We start from the raw sequence: 25630 nt of genomic DNA, 5'->3' as shown, positions 1-25630 counted from the left end.
TTCCTGGGCCAGAAGTAGGGCGTGGTTGTTATTCTCACTACTTTCTGGTGCCCAAGAAGGACAAGGGGGGCCTACGTCCTATCTTGGATCTAAGGAACGTCAACGGCTTCCTCCGGAAGGAGAAGTTCAAGATGTTGACGTTAGCTCAGGTCTTGGCTGCTCTAGACCCGCAAGACTGGATGGTAGCGTTGGACTTGCAGGACGCCTATTTTCACATCCCCGTCCTGCCGGCCCACCGGTGGTACCTGCGGTTCACGGTAGGCCTGGAGCACTTTCAGTTTATCGTGCTTCCCTTCGGCCTTACCAGCGCCCCACGGGTGTTCACAAAGGTGATGGCGGTGGTCGCAGCCCATCTGCGCAGGTTAGGGGTTTCAGTCTTCCCCTACCGAGACGACTGGATGTTGAAGGCGGGCTCGCCCCAGACAGTCGTCCACCACCTTCAGATGACGGCAGACCTCTTGCACGACCTGGGGTTCTCCATCAATGTGCCGAAATCACACCTGTGTCCCTCTCAAAAGCTCCTTTTCATCGGAGCGGTTCTGGACTCGGCGCAGTTTCGGGTTTATCCTCCGGAACGGCGGGTTCGGGATATTCAGGCTTTGATTCCCATCTTTTAGCCGTTATCGGGGGTTTCGGTCAGGTTGACGCTGCGGCTGCTGGGACTGATGGCTTCCTGCATCCTTCTGGTGCATCACGCCCGGTGGCGGATGCGGGCTCTGCAGTGGGACCTGAAGTTTCAGTGGGCCCAGCATCAGGGCAACTTGTCCGACCACGTCTTGATCTCGGAGGGCACTGCGAGACAACTGCAGTGGTGGCTTACGGACCGCGATTGGGTCAGGGGCAAGTCCCTCTCCCTTCCCCAACCGGAGCACGTTGTCGTGACGGACGCGTCCCTCCAGGGCTGGGGTGGCCACTTGGGAGAGGCAGAGATCAGAGGCATCTGGTCTCCGGCGGAGTCCCGGCTCCATATCAACCTGTTGGAGCTGCGGGCGATTCGTCTGGCACTGAAGGCATTCCTCCCCTTTGTCAACGGGAGTGTAGTGCAGGTGTTCACCGACAACACCACCGCCATGTGGTACTGCAACAAACAGGGCGGAGTGGGGTCGTGGACCCTTTGCCAGGAGGCTCTGCGCCTCTGGCAATGGCTGGAACGTCAGGGCGTGACTCTGACGGTTCAACACCTGGCAGGTTCTCTGAACGCCAGGGCGGACGAACTCAGCAGTCGGTGCTCGATGGATCACGAATGGCGTCTGAACTCGGACGTGGCGCAAGGCATCTTTCTGCAATGGGGAGAGCCTTGGTTAGATCTATTCGCCACAGAAGAGAACGCGCAATGTCATCAGTTCTGCGCGTTGGAGTTTCCAAGACGGCACTCGCACGGCGACGCCTTTCGGCGCGAGTGGAGTTGCGGTCTGTTATACGCCTTTCCGCCTATACCACTTCTGCCCAGAGTGCTGAAGAAGATCAGGCGCGACCGGGCCCAAGTTATCCTTGTGGCTCCGGACTGGGCTCGAAGATACTGGTATCCCGAGCTACTCAGCATGTCAGTCGGTCCCCCGATCCGCCTGCCCCTTCAGGAGGACCTTCTGTCGCAGCAGCAGGGGACGGTCCTCCACCCGAACCTGTCCAGTCTCCACCTCCATGCTTGGAGATTGAGCGGCGGCAGTTGAGGCCATTTGACTTGCCTCCTGAAGTCTGTGATGTTATTCTGGCAGCCAGGCGTCCCTCCACTAAGTCGGTATACGCCTGTCGGTGGAACAGATTTGTGGCATGGTGCACAGCAAAGGCTGTGGATCCTCTCTCTGCCCCTCTTTCTGAGGTTCTTCTGTTTCTTCTTTCTCTTGCCCAGCGGGGCTCTGCTCTGGGCACTATCAAGGGCTACCTTTCTGCCCTTTCAGCCTTTTTGAGGCTTCCTGATCAGCCTTCTTTGTTCAAATCCCCGATTGTAACTCGGTTCTTAAAAGGCATCACTCACATGTTTCCACCTGTTCCGTTTGTGATGCCTCAGTGGGATTTGAACCTGGTTCTGACCTTCCTGATGTGTGCTCCCTTTGAGCCCCTTCATTCTTGTCCTCTCCGTCTCCTGACTTTAAAGACGGCTTTCCTGGTTGCCATCACCTCTGCCAGGAGAGTGAGTGAGCTCCAGGCTCTTTCTGTCCAACCTCCTTTCCTGTCCATTCATCCTGATAAGGTGGTTCTGAGGACTAGACCTTCTTTCCTGCCCAAGGTTGTTTCGGCCTTTCACATCGGGCAGTCCATCACCCTCCCTTCCTTCTTCCCGTCTCCGCATCCTTCAAAGGATGAAGAGCGGCTCCACCGTCTGGACCCAAAACGTGCGCTTTCATTCTACATGGATCGCACACGCCAGTTCCGGGTGGATGACCAACTGTTTGTTGGCTACGTGGGTGCGAAGAAGGGACGGGCGGTTTGTAAACGAACCATCTCTCGATGGGTCGTCCTCTGCATCAAAGCGTGCTACTCTTTGGCTCGGAAGGAGCCTCCTGTTGGGCTAAGGGCCCATTCCACTCGGGCCACGGCGGCTACTACTGCCCTGGGCCGGGGAGTCCCCTTGCAGGACATTTGCCAAGCGGCTACGTGGGCCTCGCTGCACACGTTTGCGAGGCACTACTGCCTGGACAGTCAAGTCCGGAGGGATGGCTTCTTTGGCCGTTCTGTCCTCCAGGACTTTCTGGTGTAGTATTGTATTGGTTCGCAGACCCACCACCAGGGTTGGTATTGCTGGGGTATGTATTCTAAGGTAAGGAATCTAACACTAACGTTTTTCTTTCAGATGAACAAGTTACTTACCTTCGGTAACGATATATCTGTAAGAAACATTAGTTAGTGTTAGATTCCTTACCGAACCCACCCATCCTCCCCGTTCTGCGAACTGATACCTAGGGTTAAGGTCATCCCTTTCAGGGCCCTAGTTTTACATGGCACCAGTGTTGGTTCTCTCATGGCTCTGCGTCTCCTGGCGCAGAAATGCTGTGTGCAAAGAACTGACGTCAGCGCGCGGAGGCGGCGTCTATATACTCCAGCGACGTCATCACGGCGCACGACGCCAACGACGGACGCGGAGCCGCAGGGGACGCCTGCAGACGACGCCTACCGACGCGCAGGGGTACTGCTACGCAAAAGTTTCCGGATCCAGACTGACGCCTGGGGATATTCTAAGGTAAGGAATCTAACACTAACTAATGTTTCTTACAGATATATCGTTACCGAAGGTAAGTAACTTGTTCATTTTGTCTATCCTGTGACTTAGTTCACAGTTGTGTCACATTATATACTAGGGTCAGATGCCATTGAGGTTGAAATGTTCTTGTTTTCCCTGTTGCATTCTTTGACATTGTTGAATCAGGTTGACCGGAATTCTGCTCCCATGGTTTTTAGGTGTACGGTTCTTCTAACCCTGGTCCCTATGCAGTACTTGTGTGACTGAGTGTGATATATTTCCTCAGTCATTCTTTCTCTACATTCCCCTTGTCTCTTGGACCGGGTTTATTCTATTTCTGCATTCTTTAGTAGTCTCAGTTAGCATCCCGCCTCTGGGGTTGGTATGGCTTGGGTATCTGATTCTTAGTAAGGAATTTGCGGCTAGATGTCACTATCAGATGAACAAGTTACTTACCATCTTCCCTGCGCTGTGAACTATTTTCTTTTCTTTTTCTCATATTGAGCATGATAATAGGATATTTCTGCTTGTAGATATCATTGTTGTGTTGCAGGTTCTTCCTGCTTCATATCTGGATACTCCTCCGTCCAGTATGGTAGTATCCAGTATGGAAGGATTCTCTGAGGTTGTCTGTCTCGTTTGAGGCTTATCAGGAGATTGCTGTTCCCTGAATATTCTCTGGTCCCTTGCATTTGTTGGTTGTGTCTCCTTGAATTTTAGATTCAGTAGATATGTGCCACTTGGTTTCTGTGATCTTGGCATACTGTTCCAATAGGCAGTTTCCATATGTGGCTCCACGTTTGACCCTTGACACCAGTCACGGAAGAAAGTGGCGTAAGAGCATCGATGAAGTAGTTATATGGACTCCCAGACGTCACATCCTGGGGACGACATAGCTGCGGAGTCACTTGGCGCCCTCTGCCACCATGCAGTTGTACTGTGGGGAAACGTTTCCAGATCCGTCTGGAGCCTGGGGAGGATTCTAAATAAGAAATCTGTAGCTAGATCCTGTCTCTACCAGATACAACGTTACCAAAGGTAAGTAATTTGTTCGTTATGTAGGCATGGCATTATGTAGAGAGGTAACATCTTGAACGTTTGCAAAGAAAGTCGTGGTTAAGGCATTTCTTGTGGGGTACCTCGTTTCAAATGTCACTCTGCAGGCCACTTGGGCCCTTTCCCTCTTATATCTGTGACTCACATAGGTGCTCTATAATAAGAGAGGGACTCTGATAAGTTATCTAGTTTAACACGAATTAGGAGTTTGGCTGATTGATCATTGTTTCTCTTTCTTGTAACATGGCAGGCTGCAACGACTGGCAAAGGAGCTCTCCAAACAGATCCTGACTCAAGATAGTTCTTCTGTGGCTAATAACAAGGTATCCGCGTTGGATCGGACTCTGGGAGAGATTACTCGGATTCTGGAGAAACAGGTACCAGAACAGTGGATGACAATATTGATTAATTTCTTGAGCAACATATCCTTATAATACTTGTAAAAGTATGACTCTCAGATGCCTTGTGTCTTTCAGCTCTGTTCTGATTGTTGCTACAAGTCTGTGTTTTAGCAATGACATACGTCTTCAGTAATATCGTAGAGCTTTCGTAGATCCTAAAATGGGTTTTATTTGTAAATCAATCCTCCTGTGCATGTTAAATTCTGAACTCTGAATTCTTTGTGTGTTGTCAAAGCATATGGCTGTGCTTAGGAAACATAAGAAAGCACTGAAAAGTGGGATTCGAGGGTTTTCAAAATCTACCTCGTGTGCAGCTTTACCACTTTTGTTGAAAAGTATCTTCCGTGAAACATAACATTTATCAGACAGAAGGTGATAAAATATCCTCCCCTCTCCATTAGCATCCCTGCTTAGCCAACTTTTTACCATCAGAAAGTTGCAGTAGATTTACCTCCGTTCTTCATTAACATCATAAGCCTTTTGTAATTCACTCCAGAGCTTTATTCCATTGAACCTTGAAACTAAAATCTGTTCAACATTATTGTTATTAATTTTTTTCTGTACTTTTCTAGTTCTTTTGAAATAAAGAATTTAAGTATATGTCAGGCCAAACCTACATCAATTCTACATTAAAATAAAAGTATAAAACCTAAAGAAGTAAGAAAATATAGTCCTGCTACTTTATGTAGTTATACATACGTATATCTGATACATAATTGTTAACCTTACGGAATGGCCCTATGTCGCCATTGAGGAGGTCTGGTGTCACTATAAACCACAAGGCAAAAGGCTGTGTGTTTTCTAATTGTGACCAGGCGCCTGCTGTGTCATGGGAGGTCCCTATTACACATTATCGCCTATGCATTTATTTTGGAGTATGTTAAGTAGTACTCCTGTATAGACTCTTACATGCCATTTTGAATTGGTCCCAAACTTCTTAAATGGGAATATTCATGGAATAAACCGATGGGAGTTGGGCGTTTGGGGGCAAAAACACAAAGGCATGTAAAAGTATGTCAAATAGTACTCTTGTGATATTAATGCCCATTAAGTCCCATGGGACTTGGAAATAGAGTCTGCATCGGATGTCTCTCCAGCACTGACCAGGAGCGTGTTTGGCAGGTGCTCCTAACCAGACCTGGACACGGTCTCTTAGTGCAGGAGAGTGCTACTGGTAAGAAAAGCTGCCGATGCTGCTGAGAAAATGAAAGCACGGCGGTGTTCATCAGAGCCTCAACACTTGGCACTTGATGACCCATGCTGTCAGTCTCTTGTGAACAGACCTTTCTGTCCCAAAGATGACGCTCATAGTCCTCTCTCTCCATGTATGAAGGTGCGGTAGGCACCAAGGACATACTGGCCTGTTGTGCTGCTTTTCTTACGTGTTTTTTCTGCAGTCTTACAGGAGAGGAGTTGATTCGTTTATCACGTTTCTGTCAGCATTGTCTTATATTTATGGCACGGAGACATTCCAGTTTAGATTTACGAAGGAATCCATAATATTTCGTACATGTTGGAACACTTTACTGTGGCTCATGTTCTTTACAGACTAATGTTCGGTGGCTTTTTCCGCCAGTTTAATATAGCTTCCCAGTGTCTCGGAAGGCTAACAACATCGGGTCACGCCACTTTATGAACTCCACCACTGTGGGAGCATACCCCATATTGTTATTTTTATGCCGCTACATCAGTTATTTCCCCTCAACATACTAGCGCTTTAATCCCGAATATGTGCTAGTTATAATGAAATGCTGTGTTCCCAGGGTTACCTACATGTAGACTTGTTCTGACAGAACTGGGAAAAGAGAACCCTGTTTTGTTAACCTTCAGAGAAATAGCTCCTCTGCCTTCCATAGGCTTGTAGTGCCAGGCACTTGTACCAAGGACTACACCCCACAGCCCTTTCTGTCTGCGCTCTGCAACCCTGCTTGCCCAGCTTTAATGCCACTTTGTGGGTCACCCACATTTATATTTCATCAAGCACTTCTAAAATACTGGCGTTGCGCATATATCTGAGAGTCTTATTGCATCTGATTGTATTGCCATATATTTTAGTACTGCTTTCTGAGATTAATCGTTTCTCATATGGCCGTCTACTATAATTCTTCTTTTAGGGCGAGACATTTTATGTGGCTATTTTGTACGTACTAAGTATTTAATAGCAAAATCTTTATGCACAGTTAGTGTTGTCATTGCCCTTCCAATTTGGGGTGAGAAGTTTTTTCTGGTTCGAGACTCCATGTTTATTCATCACTTCAACAATAAAAGGAAATCCTCCTTATCCATTATTTGTCAGTAAGACTCTTTGAAATCTTTACCAAATCATTTTCTATGACTTCTTTCCCCCCCAAATAAATGTAAACTTTTTGGAACCCGCCAAAACGTGCTGGCATCATGCCTAACTCCAAACCGATTGATGTGGTCAGACCGAAAAATGCCTTTCCATATTTGTCATTCTAGGACAATAACACCATTCAGTGATTTCTCACTGCTAACCTCCGATTCCATCCGTCACGTTAGCTCTGCACAATCGTTTTGGAGCCACTTTTACATCTTAGGCTATTATTTCTGTTGCTAATAATTTCCGCAATAAGACATTTCCAATTTCATTAAAACTTTATCCTCACTCTCCTCTTTCCTCTTGCACTTTCTACATGTATTTTCTATGAGTCGCATTCATTTACAGTCACATTCAAATAGAGCCATATTCTTCCTCTATATCTTGAATACACAATTTCCATTTCAAATCTATGCCTTCTGCCAAAAGATTTTTTTGTTTTAGCAGTTACATTCCCCACTTGTTTTCTTCTTTTCAAAGCACATTTTATTGAATTTTTGTTTTGATATTACATGATGACCAACATGGCCTATCCAAACTTGCAGAGCAGTAACATCCCATCGCCCACCTCCAATGGTTCCTGCATTTGTTACCAAAATCAAATCTACCTTTTATATCCTGTACAACATTCTTATAGTGTCTGTACAGGGGATATGTGGATATGACAGGGGACCAGGATCCTCATGAACCACCGTCAAATTGCTGTATCTTTGTGTCGAGAAGTGAGTCTACTGAAGGGACCGGTGCCAATACTATGCCCTTGTGGTGTGCCCACTGCTGCCATATCTTTGTGTGTTTCTGCGGACACCCCCTATCCCGATAAACCGCTATTTCCATGCCCGTACAGTGATCCTTTCCTTGCTTCCATGTACCCACTATAGGCGGCACAAATCCCTCCATAGCCGTGCAACGTTGCTCTTAGCTAGAGTTAAGTCCAAAAATAATAGGTATCTATTATATCTATTGTGAGAAGGTGGCCTGATATGCAGTGGTCACTATTCTAGTGAACACTATGTATCAGTCCAGCAACCCTTATTGATGATTGGTTGTAAGTCAACCTTATAGACCAGCTATCCTAGTAGCGTGGATACGAGCAGTCTAAGGCTAAAGACTCGAGAGGGCGTGTTAAGCCAGCTGTTATACCACATATACCCCTTGAACACCAAGTGAAAGGACACCACACAAGTGTTATGAAAATAAACAGTTATTTATTGAAGATCACAACAGCCCTGTACTCTTTATGAGGACAGGGTACTAAGCACAAACCAAAACTCTTACAAAAATACTTAAGTTAGCACAGTATATACAAATGCCCGAGGGGCACGGAAAACCATATACTTGAAAAGTGGAATGCGAGATTACTAGCAGGTAAGTACAGTACTAATAGGCTTTGGAATCGTTAGGACTTGACTATAGAATCGTTAGATTCCCTCTAGGAGACCCAGGGGACTCGGGTGCAGTGTGTGCACTCTCACGCGAGATGCGGGACAAAGTCTATGGTAGCTAGAAATTGCAAAGTTAGTGTTCTCGGGCGAACCCGACCTGGTAGGGAGAAAACGAAAGTAGATTCTGACCCTTGGATAGTGAGGCTATGCTGGGGCACCGAAATGCCGAAGTTACCTAGCCCAGGGGCTGCAGCTGCATAGGACTCAAAAGACGTCGGGAATCCTCGTTGACGGACCCGGAGCCTGGAAGAAAGAAGTTGCTGGCAGGCGACCAGTGAAGAAAGTTCGGTGGATCCAAGCCTGGATCGATGGAAGATGACACCTGAAAGCAGAGGGGACCAAGTTCGAGACTACTAGCCAGTAGTCAGTGGGCACCAGGAGGGCACCGGATGGTAGCCACCTCGACAAGGCGTGTGGGTGACGCTGGGCTCGGAGATCTCACGGACCCGGAGGCGTTGTCGGCGACCAGGAAGGAGGATCGAGCTGTCCCACGAAGATAGAAGCTGTCGGCGTCGCTGGACCCAGGATTGGGCAACAAAGCCTTGGCAAATTCAAGCCCACGCGGTGGACCTAAAATGGCGTCTGGAGTGGACCAGGAGGGTCCGGGGTGCCTCTCTTCAAGAAGGAAGCAAGGGCCAGTCTGGAGCAACCAGACCAGCAGCAGTGATGTCGTCGGGCGTCGTTCAGAAGGCCACAAGCCAGCCGGCTAGTAGCCAAACAACACGGTGCACAGCAAACAGCAGAAGGGCCCCACGCAGATCGTGGAGATGCAGGGAGGCTGATCTTGGGTGCTGGAGCTGTGCAGGGTCGGGGCTTCTCGGACCCCAAAGCACTCACCCGTGGAGGACACGGTGGGCTTGCAGTAAAGATGTCGTGCAGTCTTGGCGATCGTCGGTCCCTCGAGGTCTCGTCGCACTCACGGTTCTCAGCTTGGCTGTAGAGGTGAGTAGAGGTCAGAGGTGCCAGGGAAGCCGGGTCTCGTCGAACTGGGTCGTCGGATTCGTGATGAAGGACTTGCAGCAGACCGCAGTGTTCTTTAGGATGGTGCCCGCTTGATGCAGGGTGACTACTCCTTAGTGACAAGGGAGAATCTTGAAGAAGAAATCGTGAAGTCCTTTCGAAGAAAGTCGTGTCTTGATTCCAAAGATGATCTAATTTGAACAGGGGGCCCGCTCCCATCTTTATACTAAAAAAGGGGGCTGACCCGGTGACTAGGTCCTGCCTATGGGTGGGACTAGGTGGGGGGTGGTTACACCCCTCTGCCATGCCGGACTTCCCCAGGCCAGGGGCTGGTGTGCCCCTGGAACTGGTTCAGACCGGCCTATGCGTAGTGAGCACCGGGGTGCCACTCAGCAGTCACCTTCCTGTAAAGCCCTGCCTACCCAGGATACACAAAACCATGTCTGGGACGGTGCTAGCACCGCCCCTGACAGGAAACCCTTTGTCCAGGCTCCCCTCGCTGGAAGGACTCCCAGCTGCAGGGGGTCAGACTCGTGTCTGTGGTGGCAGCATCCATTTTGTGGAGCTGAGGCTTCAGTTAACTTTAACCGGGGTTCACAGTTACATACATGTCGTGTCCCTCTAGAAGGGTGGAATGCTAACCCCGTCGCCAGAATTGGCGAGGGGTTAGTATTCCAATTCGTATGACACCTTACTCGACATGTTTTGATAAAGCAATACCAAAGTTAGCATTTAACCGCGAGGATTATAATGCACTTAAGAGTATATGGTATGCGATATCATGGAACAGCTATTAGGACTTGGTTCCGCAAGCTGCAGACAGGCTCAGCTCATGCCAGAGCACCATCTCACACGATTCCAAGCACTCTGCCTTCAGGATTGTCAAGGCCTGCCATAGGAGTGACTGATAGGAATCTGTGTGTCCATTTTAGGGTTAGGTATAGGTATACTACACCTACAGCAAAGCGTGTTTACACGACTTTGCCCCAGCTGTCATGCAGCCAGTTGTGTCAAATTTAAGAGGCCAGCCAGGGGTGGCATAATACATGCTGCAGCCCCTGGCAGCCCTGGGTACACCTATGCCCTGAGTTACAGGGTCTGATAAGGTGGCCCAGTACCAATTGGTAAATGCACCTAGGGTACATGTCGTAATTTAGAAAGAGAACAGCCAGGCTGTGGGTCTGATTGGCAGGCCCACAGCCAGAGAAAGTCGTAAACCAGTGAAACAAAAGCAAAAAATCTGGGTGATCATAGGATTGCAGACCCTACTCTCCTACATGACCCCCCCCCCAAACTTTGGGACAATAAGCTAACCTTGACCAGGTGAGTCTTCTTGTTCTAAGTGGAAATATCTGGAGAGCCCATCGGCATTGCCATGATCAGTACCAGGTCTATGTTCCACTGTAAAGTCCATCCCCTGTAGGGAAATGGACCACCTAAGCAGTTTGGGGTTTTCACCCTTCATCTGATTTAGCCACAAGAGGGGCTTATGGTCGGTCTGAATCTTGAAGTGAGTGCCAAACAAGTATGGCCTCAGCTTCTTCAGGGCCCAAACCACAGCAAAGGCCTCCCTCTCAATAGCTGACCAATTCTTCTCTCTGGGGGTCAGCCTTCTGCTTATAAAAGCAATGGGCTGGTCTTGACCATCAAAATTCAGTTGAGAAAGTACAGCTCCCACACCCAACTCAGAAGCATCTGTTTGGACAATGAATGGTTTGGAGTAGTCTGGACTCTTAAGGATAGGTGCTGTGCACATGGCCTGCTTTAGGTCATCGAATGCTTTTTGACAGCCTGCTGTCCACTGAACCTTTTTTGGCATTTTCTTACTTGTCAGTTCATTTAATGGTGTCACAATTGAACCATAGTTCCTGACAAACTTCCTATAGTAACCAGTCAGGCCCAAGAAAGCTCGAACCTGAGTCTGGGTGGTTGGAGGAGCCCAGTCCCTGATTGACTGTATTTTGCTCTCCAGTGGCTGAACCTGGCCTCCACCTACAAGGTGGCCCAGGTATACAACCTGTGTCTGCCCTATCTGGCACTTGGTGGCCTTGATAGTGAGGCCTGCTGCTTGCAGAGCCTCTAACACTTTCCTCAGGTGGACCAGGTGATCCTCCCAGGTGGAGCTAAAGACAGCAATATCATCTAGATATGCTGCACAGAAGTCATCCAGCCCAGTAAGGACTTGATTCACCAACCTTTGGAAGGTGGCAGGTGCATTTTTCAGACCAAAGGGCATTACCACAAATTGATAATGCCCACCAGGGGTTGAAAATGCTGTCTTGGGCTTGGCATCCTCAGCTAACCTGATTTGCCAATACCCAGCTGTTAAGTCAAATGTGCTTAAGTAGTTGGCAGAAGCCAATCTATCTATCAGCTCATCTGCCCTTGGTATTGGATGGGCATCAGTCTTAGTGACTGCATTGAGACCCCTGTAGTCTACGCTAAACCTCATCTCTCTCTTACCACCGTGGGTGTGAGGCTTTGGCACTAGAACTACTGGACTAGCCCAAGGGCTATCTGAGGGTTCAATGACTCCCAACTCCAACATTTTCTGCACTTCAGTTTTTATGCAGTCTCTAACATGATCAGGCTGCCTGTAGATTTTACTCTTAACTGGCAGACTGTCACCAGTGTCAACCTCATGGGTACACCAATTGGTCTGACTGGGTGTCAGAGAAAACATATGTCTGAAAGACTGAAGAACCTGTTTACAGTCTTTCTGTTGATGCTCAGAGAGGCTGCCACAAAAGACAACACCATCTACTGACCCATCATCAGGATTCTGAGTGAGCAGGTCTGGGAGAGGGTCACTCTCTTCCTCCTGTCCCTCATCTATGGCCATGAGCAAGCTCATGTCCTTCCTGTCGACATATGCTTTGAGCCTGTTGACATGGAGCACCCTGTGGGGGCTCCTGGGAGTTCCAAGGTCTACCAGGTAGGTGACCTCTCCCTTTTGCTCAAGAATTGTGTGGGGCCCAGACCATTTGTCTTTGAGTGCTGCTGGGGCCACTGGCTCCAACACCCACACCTTCTGTCCGGGCTGATAAACAGTCAGGACAGCCTTTTGGTCATGCCAAGCTTTTTGAAGTTCTTGACTGGCCTTAAGGTTTTCTGATGCCTTCTCCATATACTCAGCCATCCTGGAGCGGAGACCAAGTACATAGTCCACTATGCTGGTTGCAGGCTTTTTGAGAGGTCTCTCCCATCCTTCCTTCACCAAACACAGGGGGCCTCTCACAGGATGCCCATACAAAAGTTCAAAAGGGCTGTAGCCAACCCCCTTTTTGTGGGACCTCTCTGTAAGCAAACAGAAGGCAGGGAATCAGGACATCCCATCTACGCCTGAGCTTTTCAGGTAGTCCATGAATCATCCCTTTTAGGGTCCTGTTGAACCTTTCAACAAGCCCATTGCAACTAGAACTACTGGACTAGCCCAAGGGCTATCTGAGGGTTCAATGACTCCCAACTCCAACATTTTCATGGATGATAGGGTGTAGTGAATTTGTAATTGACACCACATTCCTTCCACATAGCAGTTAAGTAGCTTGACATGAAGTTTGCACCTCTGTCAGAGACAACCTCCTTAGGGAAGCCCACTCTGGAGAACACTCCAACTAGGGCCCTTGCCACCACAGGTGCTGTGGTGGTCCTAAGTGGAATAGCTTCAGGATACCTGGTGGCATGATCCACTACCACCAGTATAAACTTGTGCCCTGATGCTGTCTGGGGTTCCATTGGACCAACAATGTCAATCCCCACTCTTTCAAAGGGCACCCCCACCACAGGCATTGGTATAAGGGGGGCCTTTGTTGTGCCACCTGACTTACCACTGGCTTGGCAAGTGACACAGGAGCGACAAAACTCCTTGGTATTCTCATTCATGTGAGGCCAGTGAAAGTGTGAGACAAGCCTGTCCCAAGTCTTTGTCTGGCCTAAGTGACCTGCTAAGGGAATCTCATGGGCCAAGGTAAGTAGGAAACCTCTCTGAGACAAGGGTACAACCAGCCTCCTGGTCATGCCAGGCTTGGGGTCTCTTGACTCAGTGTACAGGAGTCCATCTTCCCAGTATACCTTGTGGGTACCTGTGGCGTTCCCAGCAGCCTCAGCAGCAGCCTGCTGTCTGAGGGGTTCAAGAGAAGGGCAGCTTAACTGGTCCTTCCCCAGGTCTTCCCTTGAGGGTCCCCCTGAACCCAAGAATTCAACTTGATCAAGTTCAAACTCTCTGGGCTCAGTTTCCCTCAATTCCTGTAGGTCAGCCTCCTCTGAGACTTGATCCTCAACCTGGGGCAAGGGGGAAGGCACAGCCTTAACCCTGCTGCTCTTTTTCTTGGGAGGTGTCTGGTCCATTGTTCCAGGATCCAGCACCTGTTCAGTGGGGCATTTCCTGACCTGTGACCTAGTCACAGCAAACACATGTGCTGGCAAGCCTAACATTTCCATGTGAGTCCTCTGCTCCACTTCTGACCATTGTGATGACTCCAAATCATTGCCCAACAAACAATCCACTGGGAGGTCTGAACTAACTACAACCTTCTTTTGGCCAGTTACCCCTCCCCAGGAGAAAGCTACAATTGCCATACTGTGATTGGTAGTGACATTGCTTGCATTGGTCACCAGGAATTCTGTACCTGGCATGATCTGTCCAGGGTCCACAAAGTTAGGTGTCACCATTGTGACACTGGCACAAGTGTCCCTATAGGCCTGAGCCATTTTTCCATTTATGAAAGGTGTCTGTCTGTATTTGCCCAAAGTATTGGGACTTATGTCAGGGGACATATCCATATCCCCTGTACTGACAAGGACAGCCTGAGTGAGTGTACCAACCAAGTTGTCACACCCCTCAGAACCCAGGGTTAACCCTACTAAACCCTTGGGAGGTGCACTACCACTGCTGGCTGTACTAGGGGGCACAGGTGCCTTAGGGGCTGCAGTGGCAGGAGTCTGCCCTCCTCCTTTCTTGGTGCACTCACTAAACCAGTGAGTTTTACTTTTACAGTATTGGCACCACCTTTTAGATTGGCCTTCTTTCTTCTTTTGGGGAGCCTGACCCCCACCCTCTTTGGGTTGTTGGGGACCTGTCGAAGACTTCTGGTCATTTTGTTCCCCCTTAGAATCTTTACCCTTCTGGTCTGCTTTCTTCTGACCACCTTGATTCTGGCCCTGGTTCTGTTTAACTCTTGTTCTAACCCATCTGTCTGCCTTCTTTCCCAATTCTTGGGGAGAGGTCAGATCTGAGTCAACAAGATGCTGATGCAACAACTGGTTCTGACAATTGTTTAAAATTTGTTCTCTCATGATCAAATTGTACAATCCTGTATAATCAGTAACCTTACTGCCCAGCAACCAGCCCTCCAAAGCCTTAGTGGCACAATCTACAAAGTCAGACCAATCTTGAGACTGAGTTTTCTGGGTATCCCTGAACAGCACCCTGTACTGCTCAGTGGTTAGGCCAAACCCTTCAACCAGTGTATTCTTCAAGACTTGGTAGTTGTTAGCATCCTCTACCCTTGTGGTGAGGAGCTTGTCTCTTCCTTTACCTTCAAAGGAGAGCCACAAGATAGCTGCCCACTGAGTCTGGGGAACACCTTGCACAGTGCAGGCCCTCTCCAAAGCAGTAATCCATTTGTGGATGTCATCCCCTTGTTTAAAGGGGGGCACTATCTTCCCAAGGTGTTTTGTATCAAAACTCCTTTCCCTATTGCTAGGTACAATGCTGCCACCAGTGGGGACTACCCCACTTAACTGTTGCTGTCTAGCAAAGGCAAGCCTCTCTTTGGCCAGGGCAAGTTCTTCCCTTTCAATCCTCAGTTTGGCTGCCCTTTCTTTAGCTTCATACACTCTCCTCTGAGGGGATGTCATCCCTCTTTGAGAAGAGTTGTGAGAGCCATTGGTTTGAAGGGATCTGCCAGAGTCTCTTGACAGAGATCTGGCTCGTCCATTCCCAATGTTAAGCTGACCTGATAGTGGCCCCAGGGGTCCCCCAGTACCACTGTCATGTTTGCTTAAGTTGGACCTGCTTAGTCTAACGACTTCTACCTGTCCCTTATTTGCCTCATCCCCAGAGGGCTCCTCATCCTCATCATCCTCTACATCTTCGTTCTCAGTTGAGAGGTGGATGAGGTCAGGGTCACCTCTGGTTCCCTCAAGGGGAGGCATGCCTCCTTCTGGATTAGAAGAGCTAAGAAGGGTCTCAGCTTTCCTGGCATCATAAGTCTCCAAGAGACCAATCAGAAAGGAAGTTGTGGGGTTAGACCCCTGCTTGATCTTCCTGGAGTGACACATCTGTCTTAACTCCTTGAAGCTCAGCACAGTATATCTTGAAGGGATGACCTGTGGAGGGTCAGCTGACACAAGGGGAGACTCAGAGTTTCCTCCTTTGTCCGACATACTGTTTCTAGTGTGGTGTAAGTGATGCACCTACCTACACTATGTGTTTACCTACTGATCCCTTGCTAAGAGTTGCAGCCAAGGTGTGCTAGGCCTTGAGGAGCTGCAACAGCTGGTTCAGTAGAACTCAGAGTATTCTAAGCTTAGTTATATGTACTAACAGTACTTATGTGATCTTTCAACAAGATATTCTTAGGATACGTGTGGTAAAACAACAGCAAGCTCAAATCCCAACCGCTGCTCACCAATGTGAGAAGGTGGCCTGATATGCAGTGGTCACTATTCTAGTGAACACTATGTATCAGTCCAGCAACCCTTATTGATGATTGGTTGTAAGTCAACCTTATAGACCAGCTATCCTAGTAGCGTGGATACGAGCAGTCTAAGGCTAAAGACTCGAGAGGGCGTGTTAAGCCAGCTGTTATACCACATATACCCCTTGAACACCAAGTGAAAGGACACCACACAAGTGTTATGAAAATAAACAGTTATTTATTAAAGATCACAACAGCCCTGTACTCTTTATGAGGACAGGGTACTAAGCACAAACCAAAACTCTTACAAAAATACTTAAGTTAGCACAGTATATACAAATGCCCGAGGGGCACGGAAAACCATATACTTGAAAAGTGGAATGCGAGATTACTAGCAGGTAAGTACAGTACTAATAGGCTTTGGAATCGCTAGGACTTGACTATAGAATCGTTAGATTACTTCTAGGAGACCCAGGGGACTCGGGTGCAGTGTGTGCACTCTCACGCGAGATGCGGGACAAAGTCTATGGTAGCTAGAAATTGCAAAGTTAGTGTTCTCGGGCGAACCCGACCTGGTAGGGAGAAAACGAAAGTAGATTCTGACCCTTGGATAGTGAGGCTATGCTGGGGCACCGAAATGCCGAAGTTACCTAGCCCAGGGGCTGCAGCTGCATAGGACTCAAAAGACGTCGGGAATCCTCGTTGACGGACCAGGAGCCTGGAAGAAAGAAGTTGCTGGCAGGCGACCAGTGAAGAAAGTTCGGTGGATCCAAGCCTGGATCGATGGAAGATGACACCTGAAAGCAGAGGGGACCAAGTTCGAGACTACTAGCCAGTAGTCAGTGGGCACCAGGAGGGCACCGGATGGTAGCCACCTCGACAAGGCGTGTGGGTGACGCTGGGCTCAGAGATCTCACGGACCCGGAGGCGTTGTCGGCGACCAGGAAGGAGGATCGAGCTGTCCCACGAAGATAGAAGCTGTCGGCGTCGCTGGACCCAGGATTGTGCAACAAAGCCTTGGCAAATTCAAGCCCACGCGGTGGACCTAAAATGGCGTCTGGAGTGGACCAGGAGGGTCCGGGGTGCCTCTCTTCAAGAAGGAAGCAAGGGCCAGTCTGGAGCAACCAGACCAGCAGCAGTGATGTCGTCGGGCGTCGTTCAGAAGGCCACAAGCCAGCCGGCTAGTAGCCAAACAACGCGGTGCACAGCAAACAGCAGAAGGGCCCCACGCAGATCGTGGAGATGCAGGGAGGCTGATCTTGGGTGCTGGAGCTGTGCAGGGTCGGGGCTTCTCGGACCCCAAAGCACTCACCCGTGGAGGACACGGTGGGCTTGCAGTAAAGATGTCGTGCAGTCTTGGCGATCGTCGGTCCCTCGAGGTCTCGTCGCACTCACGGTTCTCAGCTTGGCTGTAGAGGTGAGTAGAGGTCAGAGGTGCCAGGGAAGCCGGGTCTCGTCGAACTGGGTCGTCGGATTCGTGATGAAGGACTTGCAGCAGACCGCAGTGTTCTTTAGGATGGTGCCCGCTTGATGCAGGGTGACTACTCCTTAGTCACAAGGGAGAATCTTGAAGAAGAAATCATGAAGTCCTTTCGAAGAAAGTCGTGTCTTGATTCCAAAGATGATCTAATTTGAACAGGGGGCCCGCTCCCATCTTTATACTAAAAAAGGGGGCTGACCCGGTGACTAGGTCCTGCCTATGGGTGGGACTAGGTGGGGGGTGGTTACACCCCTCTGCCATGCCGGACTTCCCCAGGCCAGGGGCTGGTGTGCCCCTGGAACTGGTTCAGACCGGCCTATGCGTAGTGAGCACCGGGGTGCCACTCAGCAGTCACCTTCCTGTAAAGCCCTGCCTACCCAGGATACACAAAACCATGTCTGGGACGGTGCTAGCACCGCCCCTGACAGGAAACCCTTTGTCCAGGCTCCCCTCGCTGGAAGGACTCCCAGCTGCAGGGGGTCAGACTCGTGTCTGTGGTGGCAGCATCCATTTTGTGGAGCTGAGGCTTCAGTTAACTTTAACCAGGGTTCACAGTTACATACATGTCGTGTCCCTCTAGAAGGGTGGAATGCTAACCCCGTCGCCAGAATTGGCGAGGGGTTAGTATTCCAATTCGTATGACACCTTACTCGACATGTTTTGATAAAGCAATACCAAAGTTAGCATTTAACCGCGAGGATTATAATGCACTTAAGAGTATATGGTATGCGATATCATGGAACAGCTATTAGGACTTGGTTCCGCAAGCTGCAGACAGGCTCAGCTCATGCCAGAGCACCATCTCACACGATTCCAAGCACTCTGCCTTCAGGATTGTCAAGGCCTGCCATAGGAATGACTGATAGGAATCTGTGTGTCCATTTTAGGGTTAGGTATAGGTATACTACACCTACAGCAAAGCGTGTTTACACGACTTTGCCCCAGCTGTCATGCAGCCAGTTGTGTCAAATTTAAGAGGCCAGCCAGGGGTGGCATAATACATGCTGCAGCCCCTGGCAGCCCTGGGTACACCTATGCCCTGAGTTACAGGGTCTGATAAGGTGGCCCAGTACCAATTGGTAAATGCACCTAGGGTACATGTCGTAATTTAGAAAGAGAACAGCCAGGCTGTGGGTCTGATTGGCAGGCCCACAGCCAGAGAAAGTCGTAAACCAGTGAAACAAAAGCAAAAAATCTGGGTGATCATAGGATTGCAGACCCTACTCTCCTACATCTATTACCTCCAACTTCTTCCGTGCTATGAAGTAATATTTAGTAGTAGTAGCAGTAGTAATACTTTATTCGATATTGGCATATCATAAAAGTACATATATTCATATAAAAACAATTTGGTTAAAAATATACATTTTCATATAGTAAAAGAATAAAACTGTATTTACAATAAAAAGCCATTTGAAGGCAGAATTTAAAGTGCAGTGATAATGAGAAACGTATATAAATGACTAGCAATATATATAAGGGCTACACTTTATTAGCATTTAAAAACCTAATTCGAGTGAGCCAAGCACTTGACAAATATTTTGCCACTCTGCAGGCAATAAGGGAGAATGTTGTATCTGTTGTAAACATATGAAGGGCAACCCGGAAATCTCTAACCCCCAGCTCCATACAGACTGGTTTCAACCACCTCCGTCTTGCCCTTTATAAGCTTTACAACCAAACAGAAAGTGTGGTAAAGATTCTGATTTACAGGGACGGTATGGGCATGTACCGTTTAGGACCCTTGAACCTTTCCAGCGTTTCGTGAATTTATTAAGGGTTAAGTCCCATACCTCATCTTTAAGAAAAGTGATCTGTCTCTTGATATTCTGATGAGGTCTAGAACCGGTTCCAACTTCCTGGTTGGCTTATGTTCCAGTAAATGCGTGTTTAGGGGGCCCCAATTCGGATTCCTCCGTTCTTCTGCGTCTACCCATTCCCAGTAAATTTTCTTGACTACTTGCTTTGGGGGAGGAGACTGAGTAGACCAGAATTCTGTCAAACCCAACTTCGTAACCAGTTGCCTTAGTTTATTTACCCACTGTATTTTACTCGCACTGTTCAAGGTAATTAGTTCATCCAGCACCAAAGCATAGTTTGCTAGCTCCGGGGTCCTCTTCAGGCGCACCCAAAACAACAAGGGGTGAAGATGAACTATATCTAAAATAGAGCGTTTGCCCATGTCCGAGAAAAGGGGTTTCAGCGGAGTTGAGGTAGGGAGGGATACTAGATCTCTTATAAATTTGTTCTCCGCTCTTACTAAATCTTGAACATTTTCACCACCCCAAAGTTCGGCACCATATGTTGCAGAGGGCAGCGCTCTTCTCTCATACACAGCAAGAGCCGGGGCAATAGGCCTGCTGACTGACAGTCGCTGGCTCTTTAAGATAGCACCTGAGCCTCTCTTGAGGTTTAAAAGCACCTTGGCCACGTGGGAGTCCCACCTCATTTTGCTGTTTATTCTTATTCCCAGGTAGTCAAACTCCTCCACCACCTCAAGAGATGACCCATTAAGGAAGATATTCATTTTCTTTGCCTTCTTGGAGGGGGGTAACACCATCAACTTTGTTTTATTAGTATTGATAGTTAATCCACGTTTGTGGCAGAACAGACTGAATCTGTCCAATAATTTTTGCAAACCAGATGGAGTTTTGGTCAACAGGAGGGTGTCATCTGCGAAGAGGAGTGTTGGCGTTTTCTCCCCTGCCAGGGCCGGGGCATTAGCACTGTCCTCCCTCAAATGGTCCACCACCCCATTGACAAAGAGGGAGAACAGTGTCGGGGCCATCACACAGCCCTGGCGCACCCCCCTGTTCACAGACACCCTCCCTGTTAATTGGTCCTGGGTCCCCCATCTAATCCTGGCGTAGCTATCCTCATGGAGTTTAACTATCAATTCCAGAAGATAGCGTGGGAACCCCATATCCTGAAGCACCCTCCAAAGTTTAGCTCGGGGTACTAGATCAAAGGCACTTTTAAGGTCTATAAAGGCTAGGTAAAGATTCCCTTCATAACAGTTACTGTCTTCCAGTAGATTGCTCAAAACCTAAATACCTGATCCATAGTGCCCACATTTTTACAAAAGCCTGCTTGAAAGTGGGAAAGTATATTCTCCTCCTCCAACCATCTATCCATCTGATTTACAATGACCCTGCCAACTACTTTCTACATGGCATCGATTAAACTAATCGGCCTGTAGTTGGCAGGGTCCTCCCTGTCACCTTTTTTAAATATGGTAATCACTTCTGCACCTTTCCACAAGTCTGGCACAGGGTGGCCACCAAGGATCAAATTCATGAGGGGAGCGATGAAAGCCGACCACACCGTGGGATCGTATAAATATAGGTCACCCGGTAGCCCATCCGGGCCTGCTGCTTTTGAGGGAATTATATTCTTAATGGCAGCAAGAACTTCCTGGGGTGTGAAGAGCTCAATAGCTATGGATCCCTCGCTACCCGGGTCATTTTGCCCCCTGCAAAATGAGGCTACCTCATCTTCAGCACAGTATAATTTTGAAAATGCGAATGCCATTGCTGTTCGGTTATGTGGTTGGCGAGAGGCTCTACTCCACTTCTATCTAGAGTATTTATCAGGTTCCAGAATGGGCTATGGTTCTTATCACTGGCAGCCAACTTTAGTTCCTGACAGAATTCCTCTTCCCAGTCCCTCTTAGCATTTATAATGTAAGTCTTATATTCCCTTCTAGCTAACCGCAATGCAGTTGTATCCTTCCTTCTAATAGCATCTGCTATGGCCCTCCTCCTCTGCCTGCACTGCGCTGTATACCATGGAGTGCTAGCTTTTACAGGGTTCTTCCTTTCTTTTATCATGAAGAAGGAACCAATTTTCTTTATTAGGGTGTTATAAGAATCTACAAGGCTGAAGTTTTGGTCACTGTAGGGATCCTTGGATTTAGAAGCAAACACCCTTGCTTCCAATTCCACCCAACCTTTAATACAAAGTAGACTATCTTCTTGGCACAGCACCCTGTTCCATTTAAGTCTACGATTGCCATCAGATGGGACTACTTCTTTTGTGGTCATTAAAGGAGCCTCGGGTGAGTCCCTCGCCCTCCCCCACTTTATTTCCATACAGTGCGGATTATGGACACTGTCCTGTGACTGTGTGACTACCATATCCACTAATCTACTCCATGAGCTAGTATCGAGCAGGATGTAATCAATACAGGACGGGCAGCTAAGTTTATTATAGGTCATAGCGCCATTTGGGTCCGAAATTGTCCTGCCGTTTAAGGCACGTAAATTATATTCTGCAGTTAGGGTGTTTAATTGGATCACTCTTGGGGTACAATTTTTAATAGGGGCGAGAGTCAGGTGCGGGATTGACTTTTTACAGTCATCTCCGTTTATGTCCATAATGTCTTCTACCGTTAGGGTTTCATATGTACAATTAAAATCTCCCCCTATGACAACACTGGACAGTGGAGAAATTCCTGCTAGCGCCCCCTCAAGAAGAGCTATAGTGGGTGAAATTTGTCCTCCTGGGGACCCACTCGCATAGACATTAAACAGCTCAAAAGAGTTTATGGAATGCTGGCCCTTTACAGAGATATACAAGATGTCCTGTGATGGCAGGGAATGAGGAGTGACCATCAGATTGAGTGCTACTTTAATCCAAATTTGTAAGCCCCCTGAAGGTCGGCCTCTCCCTATACTAGTAGCAGGAATAAAGTAGGTGGAGAAACTACATTTGTATTGGAGGGGAAAACTCCACGTTTCTTGGAACATACAGATATCGAACCTCTCTATAAATTCACTCCATTCTGGTTGTAACATATTTTTCTGGAGTCCCGCTATATTCCAAGAAATTAACTGGATAATTTTCGTCTTTGGAGTAGCATTGCTAGTGGTTAGGTCTGGGGATATACCTCCTAAGCCTAAAATTGGGGACTTATCCACTATGGGTTCCCATCCCTGCGGTGGGTGACCTCATCAATGATCACCCTGCCTTCATTGCCCATTGTTTGTCGGTCGTCATTTTCTAAACTCCCCATCCCCATAGAGTGTGGTGGGACACCAATGTCCATAATAATGTGAAGACTAGTTTTAACACAATGGTTATGAGTAGGGATGACCCCCGGGGCCTGGCTACAAAGTCAATCAACTCCTTCCATTCCCGCAAACACGGAGTAGTGATTAAACGTGGGGATATTGAACCTAAGCTGGTTTTGATTAAAGGCACTTGCCCTGGGAGGGCGATGTGGTCTCTCCACTAGGGACTGCGGGTAAAAATAGGCTAGATCCCGACTTACAATGCCTTCTCCCCCTCTACCGTCAAACCATTCCCTGAAGTAATATTATCTTTGGGTGAAAAGGGGTCTCCCAGGACAGGACCTTCGGTAGGCCGGTAACTACCCTGCGCCAGATACTCTTGAGTGTTGTGCATTCCCATACTGTGTGTAGGAAGGTGCCCTCAGTCATCCCACATCTTAGGCAGTCCGGCGAGGCAATGGCACCCATGTGCCATAGGTGATATCTAGTAAAGTAGGTTCCAAAAAGATATTTCAATTAGATATGGCATATTCTGGATGATATTGCCGCTTCACTCAGCACCATCAGAGCCTCTGTCCAGTTGTTATTGTCGAGTGCGGGTATGTTCTCCTGCCAGGTCTGTCTCAAAGTTGGATGTGTGAATGTACTATGTGTCACTAGTGTCTGGTAAACCTGTCTGATTTTTATGGGTACCCAAATACCCAGTCAGTTGTTTTCCCTCCAGTGGGTTAAAGTCCTAGAGATCGAGTATGTTATAGCTGGTGATACCTATAAAGTTGATATCTAATCTGTCTGTAGTTCCTGAAAAGATTTAAGGACTAGACCTCGCACTATAGCTCCCAATGTTGAAATGCCAATAGCATCCCACTGCCGAAACCACAACAGTGACGTTACCTGGCCCAGAAAGTTCCCACCCCACAGTGGCGTCATCTAAGTCAGTCGGGCCCACTCCTCCCCCCCCCATCTGTGCCATGGTCTGTCTCCACAGTCGGAGTACCGTCTGGGTTGCATATGGGATATGACTCCCTATCTTACCGCCCTGGAGAAGTGTATGAGTGAGACGTTGCCCAACGCTCGATCGCATATGTTGGATGTGCCCATATGTATGCCACCAATCCTTAATAAAGAGGAGATGGGACAACGCATAATAGGAGTAGATGTCTGGGGTAGCATTGCCATCATTGAAGGTGAACTGGACTCACGTCCGTAGAGCGATACACTCTGCCCCTCCACCCCAGAGAAACTGTGTAACGGCTTCATTGGCCTGCTTAAACCATGTTAGGGATGGTGAAAGGATAATTCTGTAGTTGATATAACATGTGTGGCTTAGAAACCATTTTAAAGCTCATTGAACGACCTAGTAGAGAGAAAGAGATGCAGGGGGTATACATTCATCTCGTATTTGGGGCAATAGCGGATCAATATTGTGGACCCATGCTTTCACATGGTCAGGAGCAATATACACCCCCAGATAATTAAAACACTTGGCTGCCATGTTCAACCTGGAGGCCCATGTCCTATCTCTCGCTGACTCCCTCATGAAAAAGACCACTGATTTCCCAGCGTTCGTGTGTAGTCCTGATATCTCTCCAAAAACGTGCATAATCTGCAGTAGTCGTTAGCCAGAATAGCCTGGATAAGTGAGGAAGAATAGCGCGTCAGCGTAAAGGACTGACAGTTACTGACACCACGCAAATCCTTCCTGCAAAGGAGTCACACTGCCAGGGGTTCTATTGCGACAGCTAACATTAATGGGGACAGTTGACATCCCTGACGGGTGCCCCATTCCACCTCAAAGAAGCTGAGATCGCACCCGCAACCCAGACTGAGGTGGTCAAGCCAGTGTACAAAAGTTTCACGTAGTTGTGGAAACTCGTGCCAAAGTTAATACTCCGCAGTAGAGCAAATAGGTATTGCCAACTGACAGAATCAAACGCTTTGTCCATGTCTACAAGAAGCACTGCTGCCAGTAGTGCAGGCGGTCAACCAGAGCCAGGGAATTATGGACATGCCTGATATTATGATGTGTGGACCTCTGGGGCATAAAACCCACTTGGTCTAGGTGAATGAGGCTGGGCATGCATTTTAGTAATCTATTGGCCAGAGTCTTTGCTAGGGGCTTTACTTCAAAATTGAGAAGGGAGATGGGTTTTAGGACGAGTAAATCTGGCTGTCGCCCAATCTTCTGAACCACAACGATCTCCGCGTGTCCCCAGTCCCGGGAGAGCAGGGCACTATCTGATGCCTCCTGATGCCTCCTGTATAACCTCTAGCAAGGTTCTACCAAGCTGTGGCATAAAGAGCTTCAAGAACTCATTTGGGAAGCCTTTAGGCCCTCCTGTGCAGCTCGACCAAGCTGTCGCCAGCGCCTCCACCATAAGTCTCTCCTCCAATTGGGTACGCATTCTTCAGATAGGACATGCGCAGGATGTCCCTGAGAAATTCCTTATCTAATTCTATGCTGATATAGTCATTTGGGATGTCAGTGCCCTATAATAATCTGCAACACTTTGGGCGACCTCTGCCAACCCAGATACCAAACCCCTGTGCCGGTCCTGCACCACCGGCACCAGCGACACAGTCCCTGCGGCCTGACACAATCTGTGCAGCATTCGGCTGGATTTGTTCCCCCATTGGTATATTCGTTGCTGTGTGGCCTGCCACGCCGTCTTCGCCTCATTTAATAAGTGCTGTTGGTATAGCTGTTGGGTAGGACTGCCCCTTGTTTAATATTATTCAGTAACCCTCTCACATTCCATGCTAAGATGCGGAGTTGATCCTTGTACCCCCTGGCATACAGCTAGTCATGTATATCGGTGCTCGAAAATGATCCACAACAAGTGTGTCAAATGTGGTGTGAGCAACTGGACCTCAACTGTTCAAGAACCAACAAAATATTAGTGCAACAAATACTCCACTCACCCTCCTCCATACTTCACAAAACTAGCATCATCCGTCGCGGTTTACACCCGTGCCAAACCTCAACCGGCCGAATGGGAAGGAACACCAACAATGGATCCCACTAACACAATGCCCAAGAAACATGACCGCTAGAGAGGATTTCTAGGAATGTCTTTCTGAGGTGGCAGCTTTATAAATGGTAACCTGCTTGCCCGTGG

The 25630-nt window shown here is 48.3% G+C and overlaps 1 protein-coding gene across 2 annotated transcripts in view; it reads left to right on the top strand.

Annotated features, from left to right (window-relative positions):
* The window catches only part of SCAPER (S-phase cyclin A associated protein in the ER), a 3157511-nt gene that overhangs the window by 1815900 nt on the left and 1315981 nt on the right, over positions 1-25630 (top strand). For both annotated transcript variants that reach the window (XM_086959426.1, XM_086959427.1), the window contains exon 23: positions 4485-4611. In XM_086959426.1, coding sequence (XP_086815552.1) covers positions 4485-4611 — 127 coding nt within the window. The remainder of the gene's footprint in view (positions 1-4484; positions 4612-25630) is intronic.

The sequence above is a fragment of the Lissotriton vulgaris genome, chromosome 2_2, assembly GCF_964263255.1.
Source record: "Lissotriton vulgaris chromosome 2_2, aLisVul1.2, whole genome shotgun sequence".
NCBI classification, from domain to species: Eukaryota; Metazoa; Chordata; class Amphibia; order Caudata; family Salamandridae; genus Lissotriton; species Lissotriton vulgaris.
Note: the sequence above shows the minus strand (reverse complement) of the source record. Positions and strands in the feature narration are given on the sequence as shown.